This window comes from Apostichopus japonicus, chromosome 23 (genome assembly GCF_037975245.1).
Source record: "Apostichopus japonicus isolate 1M-3 chromosome 23, ASM3797524v1, whole genome shotgun sequence".
NCBI classification, from domain to species: domain Eukaryota; kingdom Metazoa; phylum Echinodermata; class Holothuroidea; order Aspidochirotida; family Stichopodidae; genus Apostichopus; species Apostichopus japonicus.
The window spans coordinates 16,227,447-16,247,377 of record NC_092583.1 but is presented as its reverse complement, the minus strand read 5'-3'; the positions used below and the strand labels follow the sequence as shown (position 1 = coordinate 16,247,377).

Genomic DNA, 19,931 nt, shown 5'->3' with positions numbered 1-19,931 from the left:
AAAAAGCTAAGCGCCTGTCTTATAGTTTGATAAATTGCCTTTAATTATTCGATCGGTAATTCGTAACCGCTTCACCAAATATTAGGCATATCTGCTAAAAAAAGTCACAAGGGAGTTGGTGAAGGTGGAGGTATAAGAAGGTAGCAACATCATCTATTCTTGTTTTGTTTATATTTTCTTTTCTTTTGTTGTTTTATAATAATGCAATTAAATCGGAGAATGGCTTCACTGGGTCCATGGGAACTCTTCTATTTGATATAATTATCACTTTTTATTTCTTAGTCATCATTTTCGCATGCTTGATTACAAATTCCGGGCGACGATAGCTCCTTATTCTGGTCGCCTTTTTTCTTCACAGAGGAAATAACTTTCATCTTACTCTCTGAGTCCGAGCTAACAAGATTCTTCAAGGATAGTCGGCACAGCCTGCCGCACGTGACTCGGTAGGCTAACTCTCTCATCAACGCAACAGTTGCTCTCTTGAATGTTTTATTCATGCCAAAGTAGATCATTGGGTTCAGACAGCTATTAGCGACCGCCAGCCAAAAGGAATAAAACTCGACCTGGTGGTTTAGATCCCACGTGTTTCCGCTAACAAGGGCGTAGATATTGATGGTGACGTAGGGTAACCAACAAATGTAGAACGCCAGTAGTAAAGTAATGAGCACGAAGAAAACCCGCTTATTTTTTTTCGAGTGGACCCGCATCTTACAGTCGTCGCTGGACTGACTTCGGACTTGGCTTTGGAATATCTGATAGGACGATAAAGCGCTTGTGATAGTAACGATGATCATTGACGGCACCAAAAACGTTATGATTATACCGACAACGTATTCAGGATGCATAAAATACGTCACAGTACACAGGTATTTGTCCGGTGAGTAAGTGAAGCAGATTATTCCAGGCGGTATAGTAACGATGTAAATCAAATTACAGAATACCCAGCTGAAGAGTATCGAGATAACTGTCATACGAGTAGTCACTATGCGTGTATAGTAGAACGGGTGACAAATAGCGATATACCGTTCGATGCTGAGTAGAAGTAGCATAAGTAAGGATACCTTCATGCATACTTCACTGATGTAGGCTGAGAGTAAGCAACCAGTGACACCGAAAGGCCAGTAATGTTTAAAGACGGGAAAGGTGGCAGTAATAGCGGCAGGACCCATCAGTAAATCTGCGACCGCAAGTGACAGGAGATAGTATCCATGACAATTTCTGAACGACTTTGTTTTCATTAGTACCGTGATCGTGATGATGTTCCCGAGGATGATCAATAGAGGGATTGATATCACTATGACCTGTTCCACGACACAAACAGATCCCTCGCAGGTCGCATTAGAACTAGCGTTACCGATGTTTAAGAGTGACAATAAATCCCCATCTCCGTGGTGACCGTGACCATTTGTATCATCTATAGGATGGTGTGCCATATTGCCATCCATCATAGTGTTATGGTGATCCGGTGACATATCATGTGATTTTTCATGTGACATGACATGCGAGTTGTTGTGCGATGGCATGTGTGGAGGATCACCGAATATGTCCATATTGTGTAAGTCTTGCATGGGCCCATGCGTGCCTGCCATAGGATCAATTGTCACGTGACGTGGATCCATGTCTACTAAGGGAGACCTGCAATTAATGAGAGAAATACGTATATAAGACGGAGATCAACATATCTCTGAGGTGAGTGAACTTATACTATACAGAAACTCAAATGGACAGAAATAACAAACTCTTGAGATGGTGATTCATTGCAACCTTACAATATCCTCATTCTTCAAGACATTTTGAAATCTCAAAAGTCTAGCCAATCTTAAAGTAGTTTGTAAATCGTAACTTGGGTGTTTACGATTACTTGACGAACGGTGTTCCTAACTTCCTCATATCTTGAGCTTTCGAATACGTGAATGAGCAAACGAGCAACCGAAAACGTAAATGAGGCAGACGCCACAATCCTTCTGAACTTTTGTGCAGGGAATGTTTGGTTAAATGGATAACATAGGTCTCTACTTGAAACCTTACGTATCTTAGAAACACCTTCGTGTACAAATGCCTAGTACACTAGTACGTATGTATTTTAGATCCTACTGCAAGCAGGAACTCGCGAAGAAGCCTCATTGGCTTATCAAGCCGCAAGCTGACCGAAGTCAGGTTCTTTCCTGGGCGACTTTTTCGTAAAAAGTAGGGTGCAACAAGCATCCGACGCATTCAATAATAAGCTACCTCGGAAGTCCCCATTTACACACCTGGGTGCAGGGAGGCAATGGCCTTGCCAAAGGACACAACGTAATGATTTGGCCACTGTCTTAACCACTTGACCACAAGGGTCTCATACAATTGTACGTTAGACCATATATGCTGGGATGTCTGTCCCTTTTTTAGTTCTTTGGTCTAAACACAGTGAAAGAACTTTATATAGCAATGATGTCGAAAACCATCTTTGCTTTAAAATTTAGTAATATACTATAGTTTGTAAATCGCAAATTGTTGTGTTTGCGTATTATTGCCTATATAGTCAGTGATGCAGAAGACGAATCTACCAACCAGAGAATAGCAAGTCAATTTATTATAACTAAAAACTTTTCTATTATAGTAATTTAATTTACGGGATATTATTTTTTTGTAATTCTTTGCTAGAAATATTTCACAAAATGTTGGGTTAAATGTACACAATTAAGTTAGCGAACTAATAGAGGAGGGCGGGTCTGTAAAAGTAGAAGCTAAAAAAAAAATAGCTTAAAGAAATAGAGAGGAAAGTCTACCCAGCTTAAAACGACTATGTTAATACACAAGGCAAATAACACCGTGTTGGAATATTTCTTGCTCTGCAACTTCTGCAATACACCTTTCAAATTGTCCTGAACATTATTTGGGGACACACCATCCCAGTTTTACTAAACCGCACATTCTACAAGGTAATGTTATTCAGTTATTTCCGAACTTACATTATCATTATCACACTAAACTAAACTTTCAAATCATTAGTTTCGTTCATGTGAAATATCTCAATTTCATTTTACGTTCATTAGTGACACTATCTGGGGGAGTGACTCAGATAAGGTCATGAAGAATGCTCAACTTTTACTCTCCTTACATGCAAGCATAAATATCATTTCCATTACGATATAGTCAATACTTAATTCTTTAGTATTACACTTTTCACTGTTTTTCTGATCTTGTTTTGATTACTCTAAGTTCTTTCTTGCTCATCATTCGTAAAGGCAGACTGCTCGTAAAAGCCTTGTTTCTCCAGTCCTACTGTAGGACATTGTGTTGATGTATACGTATACTAGTGTACCATGCCATAACGTGTGGAAACTGTACTCAAATTTCGCATCCCACAAGATAAAGCTAGAAGCCCAGTTATCTCTCCTTATTTAATATCGAAACTATAGAATCAAATAGAACTAGAAACATTTGTTTTACTCATTTAGTAACTATTAAATTACTTCAAAGTTTACTCCATTTAGGTACAAACTGTGACATTTTCAACTATCAAAATCTCAACAGAAAAGGAAGGTAACAATATCCGTAAGTAGGAATAGTCATTTACAGCAAACATTGCTGTAAATTATGTTTTAGGGCCTCACGTAAGATTAGCGTTTTGAATCGCTAAATGAGTTATACCCATGAAACTTTAAATAAAGTTGAAGTCTTTATAACCTCTGTCGTCGCTTATGTAAGTATACCATAAGTCAATCCCTTTAACACGACTCTGTCCACCCTGTATACTTCAACAACCTAATATTTCTTTTTCGTTCCTTTCAAATAAGTACGTGTTCACCCTTGAAACATCACTTAAGTGATATCGTAAAGTTGACATCTTTGTCTTTAAAAGCTATTAGAGCTTCTAAGCATGTCACAAATTAAATAACTATTTAGTTAAAGGTCATGGGTGATCAATTACTAGAGTGCACAAATGGAACGTGATCTCAGAGGAGCTTTATTTTTCTTTCTTTATGTTTTCATTGTTTAATGAGATATTACCTTAAAAACAAAAATAAAGATGATTACTAAATATGATATAATTGTAGGTTGCAAATTTGCCAGTATGATGGTAATTAATACCCGAGGCTTGTCACCCTTTTAAAGGCATACCGGAACGTTTTATTCCCCTTGCCCATATGGTGTAAGGGGCAGCGTATTGTTTAGGCATACACTTCAGAGGTTTTCTTTAGAGAGATTGGGGGGGTGGCTTTCTGGGGTCAAAATATGCATTTTTGCTTCAACAAATTAATTTTCAGCTTTCCATGTATTCCAGTAGTTAAGCTATAGAAGGGATACATTACATATATATATATTAATTATACATTACATACATACATTACATACATTACATTACATACATCTAGAGTCTATTTATATACTTCCAAACTAGATCTCATTGTGTGGAAACTGAGTATACGAAACATAATAAAGGATTGACATCAGTTTTAATATATAATTCCTTCTGTGAGAGGCTATTGGAGCACTTCCTTTTTTAGTTCTTCGTTAGGTCGTCGTAGAGACAGGAAGATGAGGAAAGAAAGATAATACATTACACTGTAGTCCCACGTATGCCGAAGATGTACATTCATTTATATCTCTTTCTTTCTCTTAAACAATGGCTTCTTTTGAGCTTTTCTTTTTGTCTTTCATGATCTCATTTTGTAGGGATCTGGTTTGAAGTGAAGTTAAATTGTGTTTCACATTATATCCGTATTTCAATACAAGAAAGTAATATCACAGGTAGTGCTGTGCCGTTTACACGTTTAAACGTGTTAACGAACGAAACATCGTTTAAACGTTTAATAAAACCTTATGAACGTTTAAACGAAACTATGATATCAACTGAAAATTAAATTATTGGCAAAAATGGCGTATCAATTCCCGTGTTTATTTTGTCTACTACGCGAAATAACAAAACAACTTACGATCAGTCGAATCATAAACCGCGAACGTAATCCTACTTTTGTCCTCCCCCCCCCCCCCCCCGATGTATCCGGCGATATGAATGGCTTAAACTTGAACGCTGTTATCCTTTTGTGAAAACCTCCTGATTCGCGGCACAAGTGTACTTTATATCGAGCCGACAGCGGCGGCGCAGATAATCCAGTCAATGCATGTTCGATCGAAATAATTACAATCCCTGTCCATCACTTTGAACTCTCCGACCAGACAATACCGGGTCGAATACTCAACTTGGTAATAGTTGTTCAAATACATGATCAAAGGAAATGTATCGATTGGAGATCGTAAAAAAAAAACTCTGAAAATCAGTAGAGAAATTACCAATTGTGTACGAAAAGTAAGTTGGTACACCTTTCAAATTTTACGAAAGATCCAGCAAAACACTTTCGACAAATTCACGCGAAACTGGCAAATCGTGCTAAATGCAACTAATGTCATGTATACAAGGCTCTAGTACACCCATTTATGAATAAACTGTATGACCACATCTGGTGTTAAGCGGGGGGGGGGGGGGGGAAAGAAAGTATTTTCTAGAATTTCCAAAAATACGGAAAAAATAATGTCCTACCACAGTTAAGTGTATAGCAAATAGCCTAACCACCTCGTCTGTTACGGATCTCACGTAACTACAAAAACAACCAATTGTATTTTGCGAACTTGACGTTTTCTACAAGAACATGGAAATAATGTTAAGCATTAGTTAATCATGCCGTGTGGCCTAAAACATATTTTATTACAAGGTTTACTTTTATAAAGATGACCATAGCTTGATATCTTGTGCTGCGTGTATGAACTGTGCCTCGTGTATCATTCGGAATACTCTATGAAACGTTTCTTGGAAACGTGCCAAAAATGTTAACAAACAGGTGTTAGACAGGGGATGAGCGCGCAGTTGTTTGGCAAGATACCTGGGAAAATTCACAGGACACATTTTTATTATAATATATTGATTAAAATGCACTAGAAACTATAACAGATATTCCGATATGAAAGCAACCAGACAGACATGTAGACGGACAGAAATATCAATAGAGATATATGCTCAACCAATATTGACATGATAACATAATAGCTATATAGAAACAGAATCTCCAAAAGTGCATAATCAGTTGAATATGTTACAGAGAAATTCATATGTAAGAAAGTGATTATGCATTTTCTTTTTTCAAAATAGAAAGCAAACCATTGCGTGTCAACAATGAATACATGTATCATGGAATAGAGCTTTCATTGCTTCTCTGGCCTTCCAATTCAACCGATTATTATTAAAGCAAGCTAGGACGAAAACCTTTCAACATTAATTGTTAAAAATTCATTAATGGCTGTAACAATTTTGTTTCGGAGGATTCAAAAGCCACGATACAGTTGTGTTTTAATGTATTATTATATCAATGTACAAATGTTCACAGATTGAAAATGCAGCGAAAATCTACGGGTTTCACCCGCTGTACAATTTCCCCCTCGTATGTTCAATTTCAACGCCCGCTGAGCTCCGCGGATACAGTGAGCTATTCTTAGAACCAGATGGTAGATTAAACAGCTGTCTGTATTTTCATAGCGCTCTACCGATACCTGCGCTTCCCGAGATCTGCGGGTTGCCGGACACCGGTCCTGCCCGAACCCTGCACTGTCCGAGACCTCCGGATGGCACGATACCTCCAGTCTGGATGATTAAACTCCTGTGCAGTGCCGACCCCTGCGCTGCGCGATAGTTTGGCTGCTACAATCATGAATGGTGCCCGACCCTAGCGCGGCTTTGTGTTACATGTATCAATGTATAGTATATAGGCCGATAGGACCATTTATGCTGATTAACATTACACTTTCGATGTGTGCTGTCCGGTTTTGAGTTTTGTCTTTACTACCACCCCCCCCCACACCACACGCACCCTCCTCGTACCTACTCCGTCCCTTCGCTTGGTTCCGGCACAGGGAGTTCCCCACCCATCGGAGTTCAACTTAGTGGTGACAAGAAAGACGACAAAACAATAGAAAACGAAATATATAGCCTAAACATAACTTAACTAAACATAACGTCCATTTGGACGGAAAATATGTTGTTATATTGTCAGTATAGTATATAGAGGAGAGTATGTGATAAATGTATGATTTTTTGCATATTTGAGTTCAATACATGATTTGCATTGTTATTTAGAGATGGTCATTGTGAAAATTATATTTGAGGAGGGTTGTATACTAATTATTATTATTATATAATTTATATTAAAAAACCAATTTCATATCTGAATCTTTTATTGTGAACTACGTATAGCATCGAATCAGGTTTTTCAAAGACTATGTTCTACAATGATTTGAAGTTATGAAGAGCTAACATGGAAGAGGATGTAATGTAAGCGGAAGAAATATATATATATGTATATATATATTTATATATATATATGTATGTATGTATATATATATATATATATATATATATATATAAAAGTATATATAAAAGTATTTCAAAAATGTATGCTAATTTGTATTGATCCTATGCGCGCTAGAAGCATTTTAGAGCTTGCCAAATTAACATAATCGCCTCTGTAATTCGATAGATCCCTCGATCTGGCCATTTGTTCGGGTAGATATATATCGACCAGTATAGGAATTATAAAATAACCGAACAAGTCAAGAATTTGCTGACATTAAGCGACGACAGAGGTTATAAAGACTTCAAATTTATTTCAACTTTCATGGGTATAACTCATTTAGCGATTTAGCCCTAAAACATAATTTACAATTAACGAAATCAGAAATTAGAACATATAAACATTTAAATAACAGAGATGTAAAATAAGAATAAAACACAAAATAAAAATCACAAAGAACACTGGTAAATACACAATTACAAAACATTTAGCAATCATTTATTTAAAGCTCGCCAGAGTGTTGGCATGTTTTTATCTTAGGATTTAGCTCATTCCATTCTTTTACCGCTAAGTATTTCAATCTACTGATTTCTATGGTATTCAGTATGTCACCTGTGATGTAGAAATTCTTAGACGATGAGGATCTTAGCAAATGGTTATGGAATTCCGTTATCGAGGTAAATAACTCTTTTCAGTAAGATGGGGTAAGATCATTTATAATTTTGTATACCATTGTCATTCTTTTCTGCTTTATATGTCTATCAAAAGTCTTCCATCCTAATTCATCAAATTGCAAAGTTCTTAATTAAACTGACTTTCTGTCACTAAACATACCGAGTATAAGTTTAACTAAGTCACCCCACCTCCTAAATTTTCCCATCAAGGGAAATTCAAAATTATTTACTAATTACTAATTTCATTCTCAACCCAGTTTCGTCGCCCGTACACTTATCATATAGAATTTTATCATGCACACGACTTTAAAAAATCAAACTGAAAATTTTCAAAAGTTTGGAAGTTAATGTTCATTTTTTTTAAAGAAAAATAAATTAATTCGTATCGCAACTCTAACAGCTTTGTGTATAGATATTTTTATCGAAAAATGACAAAAAGTAAAATAAAAAAGCCTCCTTTAAGTCGCTTTTCCTAAAGTGACTTTTAGCAATCAATGAGCATATGAACTACATCAATACAACATGTCACGTGAAATAATTGTAACTTTTAGAAGAGGTGTTAGTATACAAATAATGAATGGTTATGAGTGCAATAGTGCAAATATTGCATGAGTTGAAAGATGGAATGTTCCATTCAACGAGGCGCAGCCGAGTTGAATGGAACAAAGTACATCTTTCAACGAATGAAATATTTGCACTATTGCACGAATGGAAACCATTCATTATTTGTTTTATACAGCACCTTCAAATTTGGATATAATTGGATGTAAAATGCACTCATGCAACAGATTGTTTTGAACAGACAGGTTTCTCTGCTCTCTTACCATTGAAAAAAGTGCTATCAAAAAAGTATAACCCATGGTTCTATTTAATAGAGTGCAATAGAGCGGATTTTGCATGCAATCGACGAGCAATTGACCAATCAAATGGCCGGAATATAATTAGGTGTTATATAATACTTGATAATTTTTAACTGTTTTCTATCGTTCGAACTTTTTTCCCCTCTCTCTCTCTTGTTTTTCGTCCTTTCTTTTTGAACAAACTAACCGACGTCTATATCCACCTCCCCCCCTCCCCCACACCCAAATAAAACTTATAGCTTTTGTGCACCAACCACAACAAACAAACGACAGAGTGTACAACCCGGGCCCTGTAACCCCGGAAACCCATGCATGATGTCACAATCTACAGCGTGAGCCTAGCCTATAGCCTAGCGATGTAAACCGCGTGCAGTACATAATAATAACTTTCAATGCCTATAGCAGGTTAAATGCCAAACTCAAAGGTAATGAAGTCAATGTCGCCAACTCCACATAAACTGCTAAATATGATATGACTTTAAAAGGACCGTGTTTGAGGACTTGCTTTTGGAGTGATGCCAACATAGCGGCCATGTATAATTATATTTTATAAGAATGAACTGCCCCGCTTGTTTTATGATCTTGTAAGAGCCTGCCTGTCTACCCAATCGAACAAAATTAAATACGCCTCCGTTTAATTATAATGAAACATGATTTCTTTGAAAGTTATTTAGCCTACTTTTGTAAGATGATATAGCTATATCGACCTTGTCTATTTCGACTTAAAATACCAATAAAGGTTGCGTGCGTAAACTAATCTGAAAGGTAATTGTTGTAAGTAATTTATTTAAAAGTGTCTACTAGAGCCAATTTAAAGATATATGACTTATGAAAAGTACAAAACAAACTCCAATTTACTCGATTGCTGTTATAGGAAAGAGAGCACGATTTCGTGGCAATTCTATGCGTGATTCGGCTAGCAATGGGAAAGATTTTTAACTTGACTTGCTTTACCATATAATTCTTTTACATGGGGTAAAAAAAACACATCAAATTAGCAGACGTCATCTATGGAATTCTAAATTACAGGGATGAGACTGAGCCGGGGGAAAAAAATCTGAAATTTATCGATCGCCGTCCTGGGGGAGGGGTTTAAGGGGAGGGGGTGTCCCCCTCCCCTTTAGAAATTTTTTGTCAGGTAAGGAGGGCTTAGATGCAAAATGGTGGACTCTAGATGGAACCTATCACATCACGTAACTCGCCAAAAAAGTGTGGAATTTCTGCTTGTATAATTTATCCATTAGCTTTTTTGAACCAAAAAAAAGGCTTTTTTGCTTGCTTTGTGCTACTTGATTCCACCACTGGTCAAACTCGGTGTTCCTTCACTTCACAGTCCAGCATGTTCGGCAAAAAAATAAATAAATAAATAAATAAATAAATAAAAAATTAAATAAAAAAATAAATAAAAAATAATAAAAAACGCGAATTACGAGAAAAAACGCGAAAATGAAAAAAAAAAAATCGGAAATCCGCGTTTCCGCGGAAGAGTCTCATGCCTGAAATTATGAGACAATAAATTATTTGCGAGCCTGAATGAGATTTCAGCTGGTGTCCTCAAGAATAAACTCGTTTGCTTTATTAAAATGACAGATCGAGCTCTTCCAATGACCTTCAATTATTATTCTATACTCTTTCAAATAATTTTGATAATTTTCCAGCCAGTTTTCTTGTTGTCTTTCATCTACGTGTGAATTTTAAAAATCCCCACAATTAACCAACTCTCCCCTCCACCCCCTTCCCCCCTCGACGACTTGTACCAACTTTAAAACAGGAGTGATTTACTATATGTCGTCGACGATAAAAGTTCATTCTGTTGAAAACGCTATACAATTCAACAACAACATAAAATGATTGGAAACACTATGTTAGTTTGTAACATTTACAATGGAAAGCAGAATATCAGTTAAAATGTTGACATTTATCAAACAAAGCTGATTCCATTATTGCTCTTAATGGCTGTTTCATTGTATTTGATCTGCGTATTTCGTATAAAACTTTTTCTTATAGTTTTAATTTTACATCTGGTGCTGTACAATATATACCATCTTACATAACAACCAGGCTTTTGAGTGTTTCTAAGCTACTTTTTTTACAGTTCGGTGAATGTTTACTTATATGAATACGAGGTTCTTTTCAATACAAACTGGATTTAAGGCGTTTGCTTTGAATGATAACTGTGTCATATGATAATTACATGTAACGCACGCGTATTAGAAATCCTTTCCGAAATCGGATAATAAAAAAATGAGGGAGGTTTGGTTCAACAATTAATTACAGTGTAGGCAATTCTAGACAATAAATTAATTTTTATATGTTGTAGATCCGGTAAAAACAAACATTTTTTTATTCATTATAGGTTGCATTCTATACTTATTTCAGTCTTTGAGAAATGAACCTTTAAATTGGGTATAAAGTAGTTCTCCGATGACGTCATGGTTACAATGAATTACAAACCTGCCAAATGTTTGCATATAGTATTGAATGCCGTCCAAGGGTGCTCTGTTTTTCACTTGACGATAAAAACTGTTTCAATTGTATTATTAGATTTTTCAAACATTGTATCAACATTACCATATTGCAATTCTATGCCCTGAGGAGATGACGTCATCAACAACTTAGCTTTAAATGAACTATCCAGAGATTTAGAATTTTTCAAAGCTAAATATCGATATAAAAATAAATATGACTAGAGCTCAACTTTTTTTTTTTTAAACTACTCTATGTTATATCAAGAATAAAATCCTGCCTACAGTTTGCACCTGTTTGCTTCAAGTTCAAACTGTGACAATTTGAAGAATCGATGTCTCGAGAACGCCTTGTAGGAATTATTGGATGTAAATTTCAGCAGGATGCCTAGAAAGTGTTACTTTTCAGGCAAAAGATAACTGTTCCTCTTGACTATACCTCTTAACGATGACTAAAAGCCTGGAGTACATTTTGCTATAACAATTCAATTCACTAAAAATTACTCAAACACATTACAAAGTATAGTTAAATTATACATGATGGTGATGTACAGTAATATGTATGTAACCATGGCAGCGGGAACGTTTGCTCTACAACTTGAAATATTTGATGAACAATTTAATCTTCATAAATAATTCGCAAGAGTGGAATTATGTAACACTCCATATCGTATTCAAGCACGCATTATACTGCTTTGGTTATGTGTTTGTTTTTCAATTCCCAAGAGCACATGCACGGATACATTAAAGGGGTGGAACCGAAAACAGGAAAATGAAATTAGAAGTGGCAAATATTTTACTAAGGAGCCAGGTGCAAGAAAAACTTAAAAAATAAAGAAAACTTTAAAAAGCAAGTTGTGTAATTTACCTCTTTGAATACATATATTACTATCTTGTCTTCATTGTTTACAGCATTAAAGAAAATGTGACATTTCGTAAATCTGAAGTTGAAAACGGACAACGTATATCTTAATTTTTAATAAAGTAGACCTCGCTAGTTAGTTACAAAATTGAAAATTGTTCTTTCTTGCAATTTTGATTTCCAAAACGACATCAATAACTATCCAGCCTCCTATAACAGAATCAGTGTAGGATGTAAAGCATTAAAACGTAACTTTATCTGTACACAAGTTTCGCCTAACGAAGTATAATCACCGTGGTAGTGCGGCAATTTTGAAACCGACATAAACGGTTCGCAACCAGCCAACGTTTCGCTTTTTAATCTTAAATTAAATGGTTTCCTAAACTTTGTATTAGTAAATAATATATTAATAGTCTTTCCTATAAACAGTTTTATACCTAGCCTAAAAATAATCCTAGCACTAAGTATAACTAAACTGAGCAAGATAAGTACAAAAATAAAAGAAGAAGTGAAAAAAAAACGAATAACTTACCGTGATATTTGGCTCTATCTTCTTCGTAGCTATAAATTTAAATTCCACCAGCTTTAACGACCGGCTACAAGGCGCATTTTTGTACCACTGCAAACATTGTCGTAATCCACTGTGGTCTCTCTTTGTCAACGACTGTTTTGCAACCGCTAAAAGTATGAAGTATCCGCCCGAATTAACGTCGACCGCATAAGAGTGAACTACTTTCGAAAATACTTTCGTTCAAGTATGTACCCTCAACTTCCAACCACATAATTCTAATACCGTCAGATTTCAACCACGCAACTTCCTACGCAATTCAACCAAAGCTTAGCTGTTGATTATACAATTTGGTCTATGAAGATCTGCTTAAAAGAAAAGTACGCGCTATTGTTTGCGCACGGCACGCAACAACCGCACACTATATAATCGATAAGTTTCTCTCTCAGTTAGCTGATTTCAAAGTGGTTATTGTTTGCACACGGCACGCAATAATCGCATGCTGTAAGTTATTATAATATAATATTGATTAATATACGGTTCACTTCAAGGTTTACATATATCACGTTTTTACTTTGAATTTTTTTTTTATTAGTATGAAAAACAAAACTTTTATAATCATTATTGCACAGAAAGATTATGAAATATCTGCAATTCATACAAAAAATTGCTGTATTGATTTGAAGTTGAAATAAATAAGAACATACGGGGATGTCTGATGAAACCTTATCGACCCTAAAATACTGAAATAAAAACACCCTTCAATTGATAATGATTTATTCAACCTTGAGAGATTTATCATTAGAGACTGATGCTGCAAGCTATATGAAGACAATATATGACACACTCTGTAAACACACTTTGCAAACTCCATGTACCGATATGAAAAGATAAGGACAACATGTGATGCCTTTAAATCCAACATAATATTTAGAATATAATAGATATAACTACATGCTACACAAATTTTCGGACACCCTGGTCCTTCGTCAGGTGTAAAAAGAGTGATTGAAATCACGTTAGTCTACCGTAAGCCTCAGACTGCTCAAAGTTCTTGAACCCGGAAAGAAAAGCCATATCCCTATTGAGACTATGACAGTGTGAACGTACATTAAGGATCAATTCGACTTGCTTCAAGTTTCTTTTATTATGGTCAGACAAATTACCCAGGATTATGGCAAACTTAAGACAGTTTGATATTGTGTTGTGGAAGATTAAAATGTTCAGCCACTGGAAAACTGGTTTTGTTAAGTCTGATTGTGCTTTTGTGATTATCAAGTCGTAAACGAAAGGGAGTGGAGGTTTGGCCAATGTATTGTATATCAGGACAGAGAACACAAGTGATAAGATATATCACAAAGGGAGTGTCACAATTGTAGTGACCTGGATGTAAACACACCCCTGAAGGGGAGAGCTGAATGTCAGGGTCCGTGATCATGTGATGACAGACCTTACACCGGGGTTTACCACATTTAATATTCCACTTGGGTTGGGGAGTGTCGGTGGAGGGTATACGACATATACATATTCATATATACATACATATGCATGGGACAGACAAAACTCGCTTAAAGAGACTTTGCAGAGAATATCATATCAGCAGCTCCTTTACTTTTAACGATGACATTTATGAAAGCAAGATCAGCGAAGTGACCTTTACAAAAATCGTACCGCTCTTTAAATAAAATATTACGTTTTGTGAGAAAACATTGATGAGCGAAAACATTAACACTTTCCAATGTTTGTGAGAAACAACTCAAGACAGTGAAACGGACGGTATGTTGATAAAACGGTCGATAGAGCCATTTTAAATGCTTTTTGCAGTTTTTAAATCCTTACAGAATTTTACCGGTAACTTGTTGTATGATAGGTTCAACTTACAAACGGATAAGAACAGTTACTACCTGCTGATTTGGGATGTTCAAATCGATATTCCGGTGCCATTAAAAAGTAACAAAAAGCTCCAAAATGCCAGTGGAAAAGCTGATCTCAATATCTTGTCACTAGCTCAAGATATAGTGGATTGAGTGGCATATATATATATATATATATATGTTTGCAGTCTTCCCAAGTGGATCACAATAGGTAATCTGTGATGTCATAAGAATTTAACAGAAAAAAAACTGTACTTTACCATATTAATCTTCTTATTTATTTATCATTGATACATTTGGAATGTTGCTTGGCTATCAAGGTTCTCTGTATGAAGAATTTTGTCATAATGCAGCATTTCTTTATAGAAATATGATTTGCCTCTGTGAATAAGTGAGTTAAATATAATAAATTTCACGAAATCATTTCATTTAAATTGACGTCATGACGCACATCATTCACTTTTCTGTTGCCCGATGCTATCATACAATATTATACAACACCTGGTCATTTGATTGGTCAATTGCTCGTTGATTGCATGCAAAATCCGCTCTATTCCACTCTATGAAATAGAACCATGGGTTATACTTTTTTGGTAGCACTTTTTTTCAATGGTAAGAGAGCAGAGAAACCTGTCTGTTCAAAACAATCTGTTGCATGAGTGCATTTTACCCATCTTAATATAATATGTTGTATAAAACAAATAATAAATGGTTTCCATTCGTGCAATAGTGCAAATATTTCATTCGTTGAAAGATCTAATTTGTTCAACGAGGCGCAGCCGAGTTGAATGGAACATTCCATCTTTCAACTCATGCCAACTAAGTCAAAATTACCGTACGAAATATTTCTCGAAAGGAACGAGGGCGGCATTGAAGAACTTAGCATGCTGGGACTCGGAATGTGTGAGCAACCCGCGAGTCCCCTTCAATATTTTGCAGGGTCGGTCAGAGTTACTCCATAGTTTTCCCTTTCGGGAACCGAAAAGAACAGAGCGCGAACATTCAGTTTTCGTATGACGTCAAATGTTATATATTCACAAATAAACATTTTTTTAAAGCGATATAGTGTTGATATTACACGCAACACTTACTTGGGAATTTCATTCTCATTGCTTTAAGTTCACTGGTTAAAGGTAAAGATGTTTATTGTACCATTAATTGTGTCCATATAAATCTTTAAATACGCGTCATATTAATAGTTTAGTAGTTTGTTGTTCAAAAGGAGAGCTTCCAGATATTTCAAACTTGGCGGAAAATTACATATCTCATTCTCTTTGTCGTGATTCACATGACAACGATTAACGTATACCCAAACGAAAGTCCGTTTTGATAAGTCTTGATATCTAGCCTATATGTAACTGAGTATGACAGGCAGGTATTTAACATACCGTAATTTAATGATGAATATAATGTAAAAGTATAATGTAACTATCAGTTGCGCTGATTATTTTGCATTTTGCTTAACTTTTTGAGCTTTTTACATATTTAATACTAACTTTAATATAATCCTTTAGCTGTTAAATAGCAACGGTAGTAGTGAGGTGTTTATATCCATGTTCCCCGTACCAATTGTAAATGGAAACATAATGGATAAATTGCAAAGAATGTTACGGCTATAGGAAGAACAAACAAGGTAAATAATAGTGGCTTACTTACCTTTTAGAAGCATTCATGAAGGGGATTGTACTGGTATAGCATCGCCATATATATATTTCACTGTGATAGTTGAGTCTACGAAAGTAAAGGAAATTACATGTTTTTATTACCAATGGTGATATAAATTGTGTAACTATTCTCTGAACGGTTTTAATGCCATTTTCAAAATGCTGTTTTGGTTGTTTGACTTTTGACCTTTGGGTTTATCATCTCATAAGTTACTGAGGCAGTATATACCCAAGCATACGCCCACCAAGTTTGAAATCCATCCGCTTTATGGTTTTAAAGTTGGTTTATTCGTTATACACTCATGCGTATCCACACACGGGTTAATACTCACTCACACATTTTACTTTGACCCCGACCCCGAATGTTACGTCCATCCATTGTAATTATATACTACCGTGTGTTCCTCCCATCCCTACCCGCGCTCTCCCATCCCTACCCGCACCCCCCCCCCCACTAATAAATGATAACCTATCAAATTTCAGTTCATTACCGTACCTCAAGTGGTCGAGGTGCAGGGCTGCAATTAAGTAACATTGTTGCACAAATTGTCAGTGAGGTACAATATCACATCATCAGTGGGCAGGGATGAGAAAATAAAGGCAAGCAATATATGGAGGAGAGATGTCTTACCGTGCTTGTGAATAGAAACACTTAAAATACTTTGACGTTTATGGTAGGCCATACGGGAAGTAATTGCTGATTTATTGTCCGCACGAATTAAATTATTAGCGGTATTAATTCTAGTTAATACCGGCATTAATTCTCAGCCAATCACCATGCAGCTTCATATGCTGGTATTAAATAGAATCAATACCGCGGCATTAAAAAGAATCAATACCGGCATTAAATAGAATTAATACCGGTATTAAATCGAATTTATACCAGCATTACATAGGCTAATCAGATTAGCTAATTTTGAAAATTATACTCTGAGCTAGTGTTAATCCCTCTTTCCGCAGCGTAAAAGCAGCGCAGTTATTTCTGCTGAAGAAAGCAAAGTACAACGCAATGGCTCGCATGACAGCCAAACACATTTCTGCAAGATTTTTGTCAAGAGCGAAAAATACTTAGGTATTACGTTATTGACAAATGTTGACTCCCAATCCGATGTTTTACCAGTTCACAATGCTTTGAACCGTTTTGTTAATCTTCGAAAAGCATTACGCTTTGAAAAATTTGGAAGACTCCTGAATGAAGATGGATGAACTAACGGGGCAAGTTTCGCGCCTGCGCAAGAGCTGGAAACATGTAAGGAAGCTTGTAAATAATATTGCATATCATACCAACTTGAAAGCGCAACTAAAGTTGCAGTGCCAACTAAACAAAGATGGTCTTTTTATGCCGGTATTAATTCTATTTAATGCCAGTTTTCATACTATTTAATGCCGGTATTAATTCTAATTAATGCCGGCATTAATTCTAATTAATGCCGGTATTAATTCTATTTAAAACCGGCATATGAAGATGCATGGTGATTGGCTGACAATTAATGCCGGTATTAAGTAAGGATTAATACCGGTAAGAATTTTAATTCGTGCGGACATTTAATCAGCAATTATTTCCCGTATGGCCTACCATAGACGTGAGAGATTGAAGAGGATACAAACGAATAAAAATTAGCAAAATAACAAAATACATGTATGGTAGGAGCGATGTGTCGGTTTTGCGAGTAGAACACCGGCTTTGGGCAGTTACTGGGCCAGTTAATCTTCACTTCGAGTGTATTATAGGCCTACCAATATTTCTATTTCATTTCAGTCTCTCCAAGGCGATGGATGGCGATACCAATTTATACGTTTACAGTATCTGTGGCAATTAGTTACTATGCATATTGAATTGGGTCGTCTGAGCAGGAGTTTGTTCGTCTCTCCCAGCTATTTTGTTTAAAATGCAATATCTTGCAATTTGTATCAACAGAGATATACAATAGATGACATAGTGAACAAATACTTGCAAACCATACACACAACTGTAAGTTCCTATACTGTTAAAAGGTGGGGTAACCTAGACCTTGCAGCCTACCATGGAGATAAGCTGTTACCCTTTGTTGTCCATCAAACACTTGAATAAACTACCTGTTAATTTCATTTTTAAGTTCCCAGTGCACAACGATCATTTATGAAGTCTTCTAAGAAATACAACTAAAATTGCGTGAACAACCCCACGCGTTTCTGCGCACTGCAGATGGAAGGGATTTGAACCGGGAAATCCTCATGGGTACGAACTCTGTTAGTTAAAAGAGGTTAACAATCAGTTCTTGAAAGAGCATGCTTCAGTAGATGTGTCTTTTTGTCAAAAAGATGTTTCATGCATCATATATGTTTAAATGAAGCCTGAGATAACAGCGGAGAGTGCAATTGTAGGTATCATTTTATCTCCCCATTCCTTCAAATGTCCCTTTCGTACAACTTCATTTATCAATGCGCTTCAATAATGTTATAAGGGATGCAACCTGGTTATAACGTTATTCCACAACTGTACTACAACTTAACGCTGACGTACCACACCGTTCCGATTTTTTTTATATTTTATGTTAGACTTATATCGTGTCAACTATTTTGGATTTTTGAATGTATATTTTGTATTCTGGTATGCTGGAATACGATATGAGAAACCCGAAATCAAAACTTGTTTCCCAAGCCAAACCACTTTCTATCCTGCTTGTTTCATTTATAGCTATTATGGAGTTTTACTTACATGGTATAATTTCAAACCATGGGGCGTGACCCACTATGAGGGCGGTGGGGGTCGTGGCCAAGTCCTCATGGATGATCCTGAGTGGTGTTCACCCCCCCCACCCCAAAGAAAAAGTCGGCGCCCTTGACTCTATAGATGAAACTCGAGTGAAATTTCTCAGTTATACGTTACTAAGTATCCCTTTGCATTCATTGCATAGGCCTATTAGTGGAAGGAATTATGACAGATGAAGTTCCTAGGAAAGTTATCCTTTATTATCACCTTAATTGCATATTTGCAGTTTGTAGATTAAAAGTTTACGACTCCCGAAGTCTTTGTAACCTTCGCACGTTACATTGCACTGGAGTGAATCTGTCGGGGCGTGTGACATGTTTAATATTATAATAGTAAACAGTTATAGTAGTAAAAGGACTCACATTATAACGTTAGTCATTTTCTTCTCCATGTGCAGTGTCCCAATACGAAACATCTCCCACACTTCAATGTAACGACCTTTTGTCGCTTGCTAGCTCACAAACTCCGTAAAGAATTATTCAACTCGTTTCGGAAACCAACTTCCCAAGTCTTTTAGTTTATCATATGTCCGTGTTATTTCACTCTAAGCTTAGGTCACAAGGCTAATATTGTCCGTGGCTTTTTTTATTTTTGGCCTTTTAGTATTATATAGATGTCCATCTCTCCAATAACGTGCAATAACTGGTCGTACAAGGCAAGTCCGTTGATAAACAGAACACCTGTCCAATTGAACTCCAAAACAAAAGCGCAACACCTGCCATTTGTTTATGCATCTTCACGTTTTACTCTCAGCAGGGGGGATATAATCTCTTTGTTATTTTAATTAGCTTAAAAGTTTCTTTTCATGTCGAGGTATGCATTAATTTACCAGTTCTTTGTTACTTGTTATAGCACGTTTTCTATACTAAGGAAGTCACGACTTAATTATTTAGTAAATGGACGTAAATGAAATCTCTCTGGGATATTATAAACCAATTTGAAAAGAT

At 36.1% G+C, this 19,931-nt stretch overlaps 1 protein-coding gene across 2 annotated transcripts; it reads right to left on the bottom strand.

Moving 5' to 3' along the window:
• Window positions 1-173: 173 nt before the first annotated feature.
• LOC139964783 (melatonin receptor type 1B-B-like) lies at window positions 174-19,655 on the bottom strand. 2 transcript variants are annotated; one of them, XM_071966747.1, is made up of 3 exons: window positions 19,347-19,655; window positions 16,225-16,299; window positions 174-1,635 (listed from the first exon to the last, which is right to left on the bottom strand). In XM_071966747.1, exons 1-3 carry the CDS (start codon window positions 19,397-19,399, stop codon window positions 279-281), a joined length of 1,485 nt encoding a protein of 494 aa, XP_071822848.1. In that variant the 5' UTR covers window positions 19,400-19,655; the 3' UTR covers window positions 174-278. The 2 variants fall into 2 exon arrangements, with proteins under 2 accessions (XP_071822848.1, XP_071822849.1); XM_071966748.1 differs by lacking the exons at window positions 16,225-16,299; window positions 19,347-19,655 and adding an exon at window positions 12,719-13,005.
• Window positions 19,656-19,931: the final 276 nt, after the last annotated feature.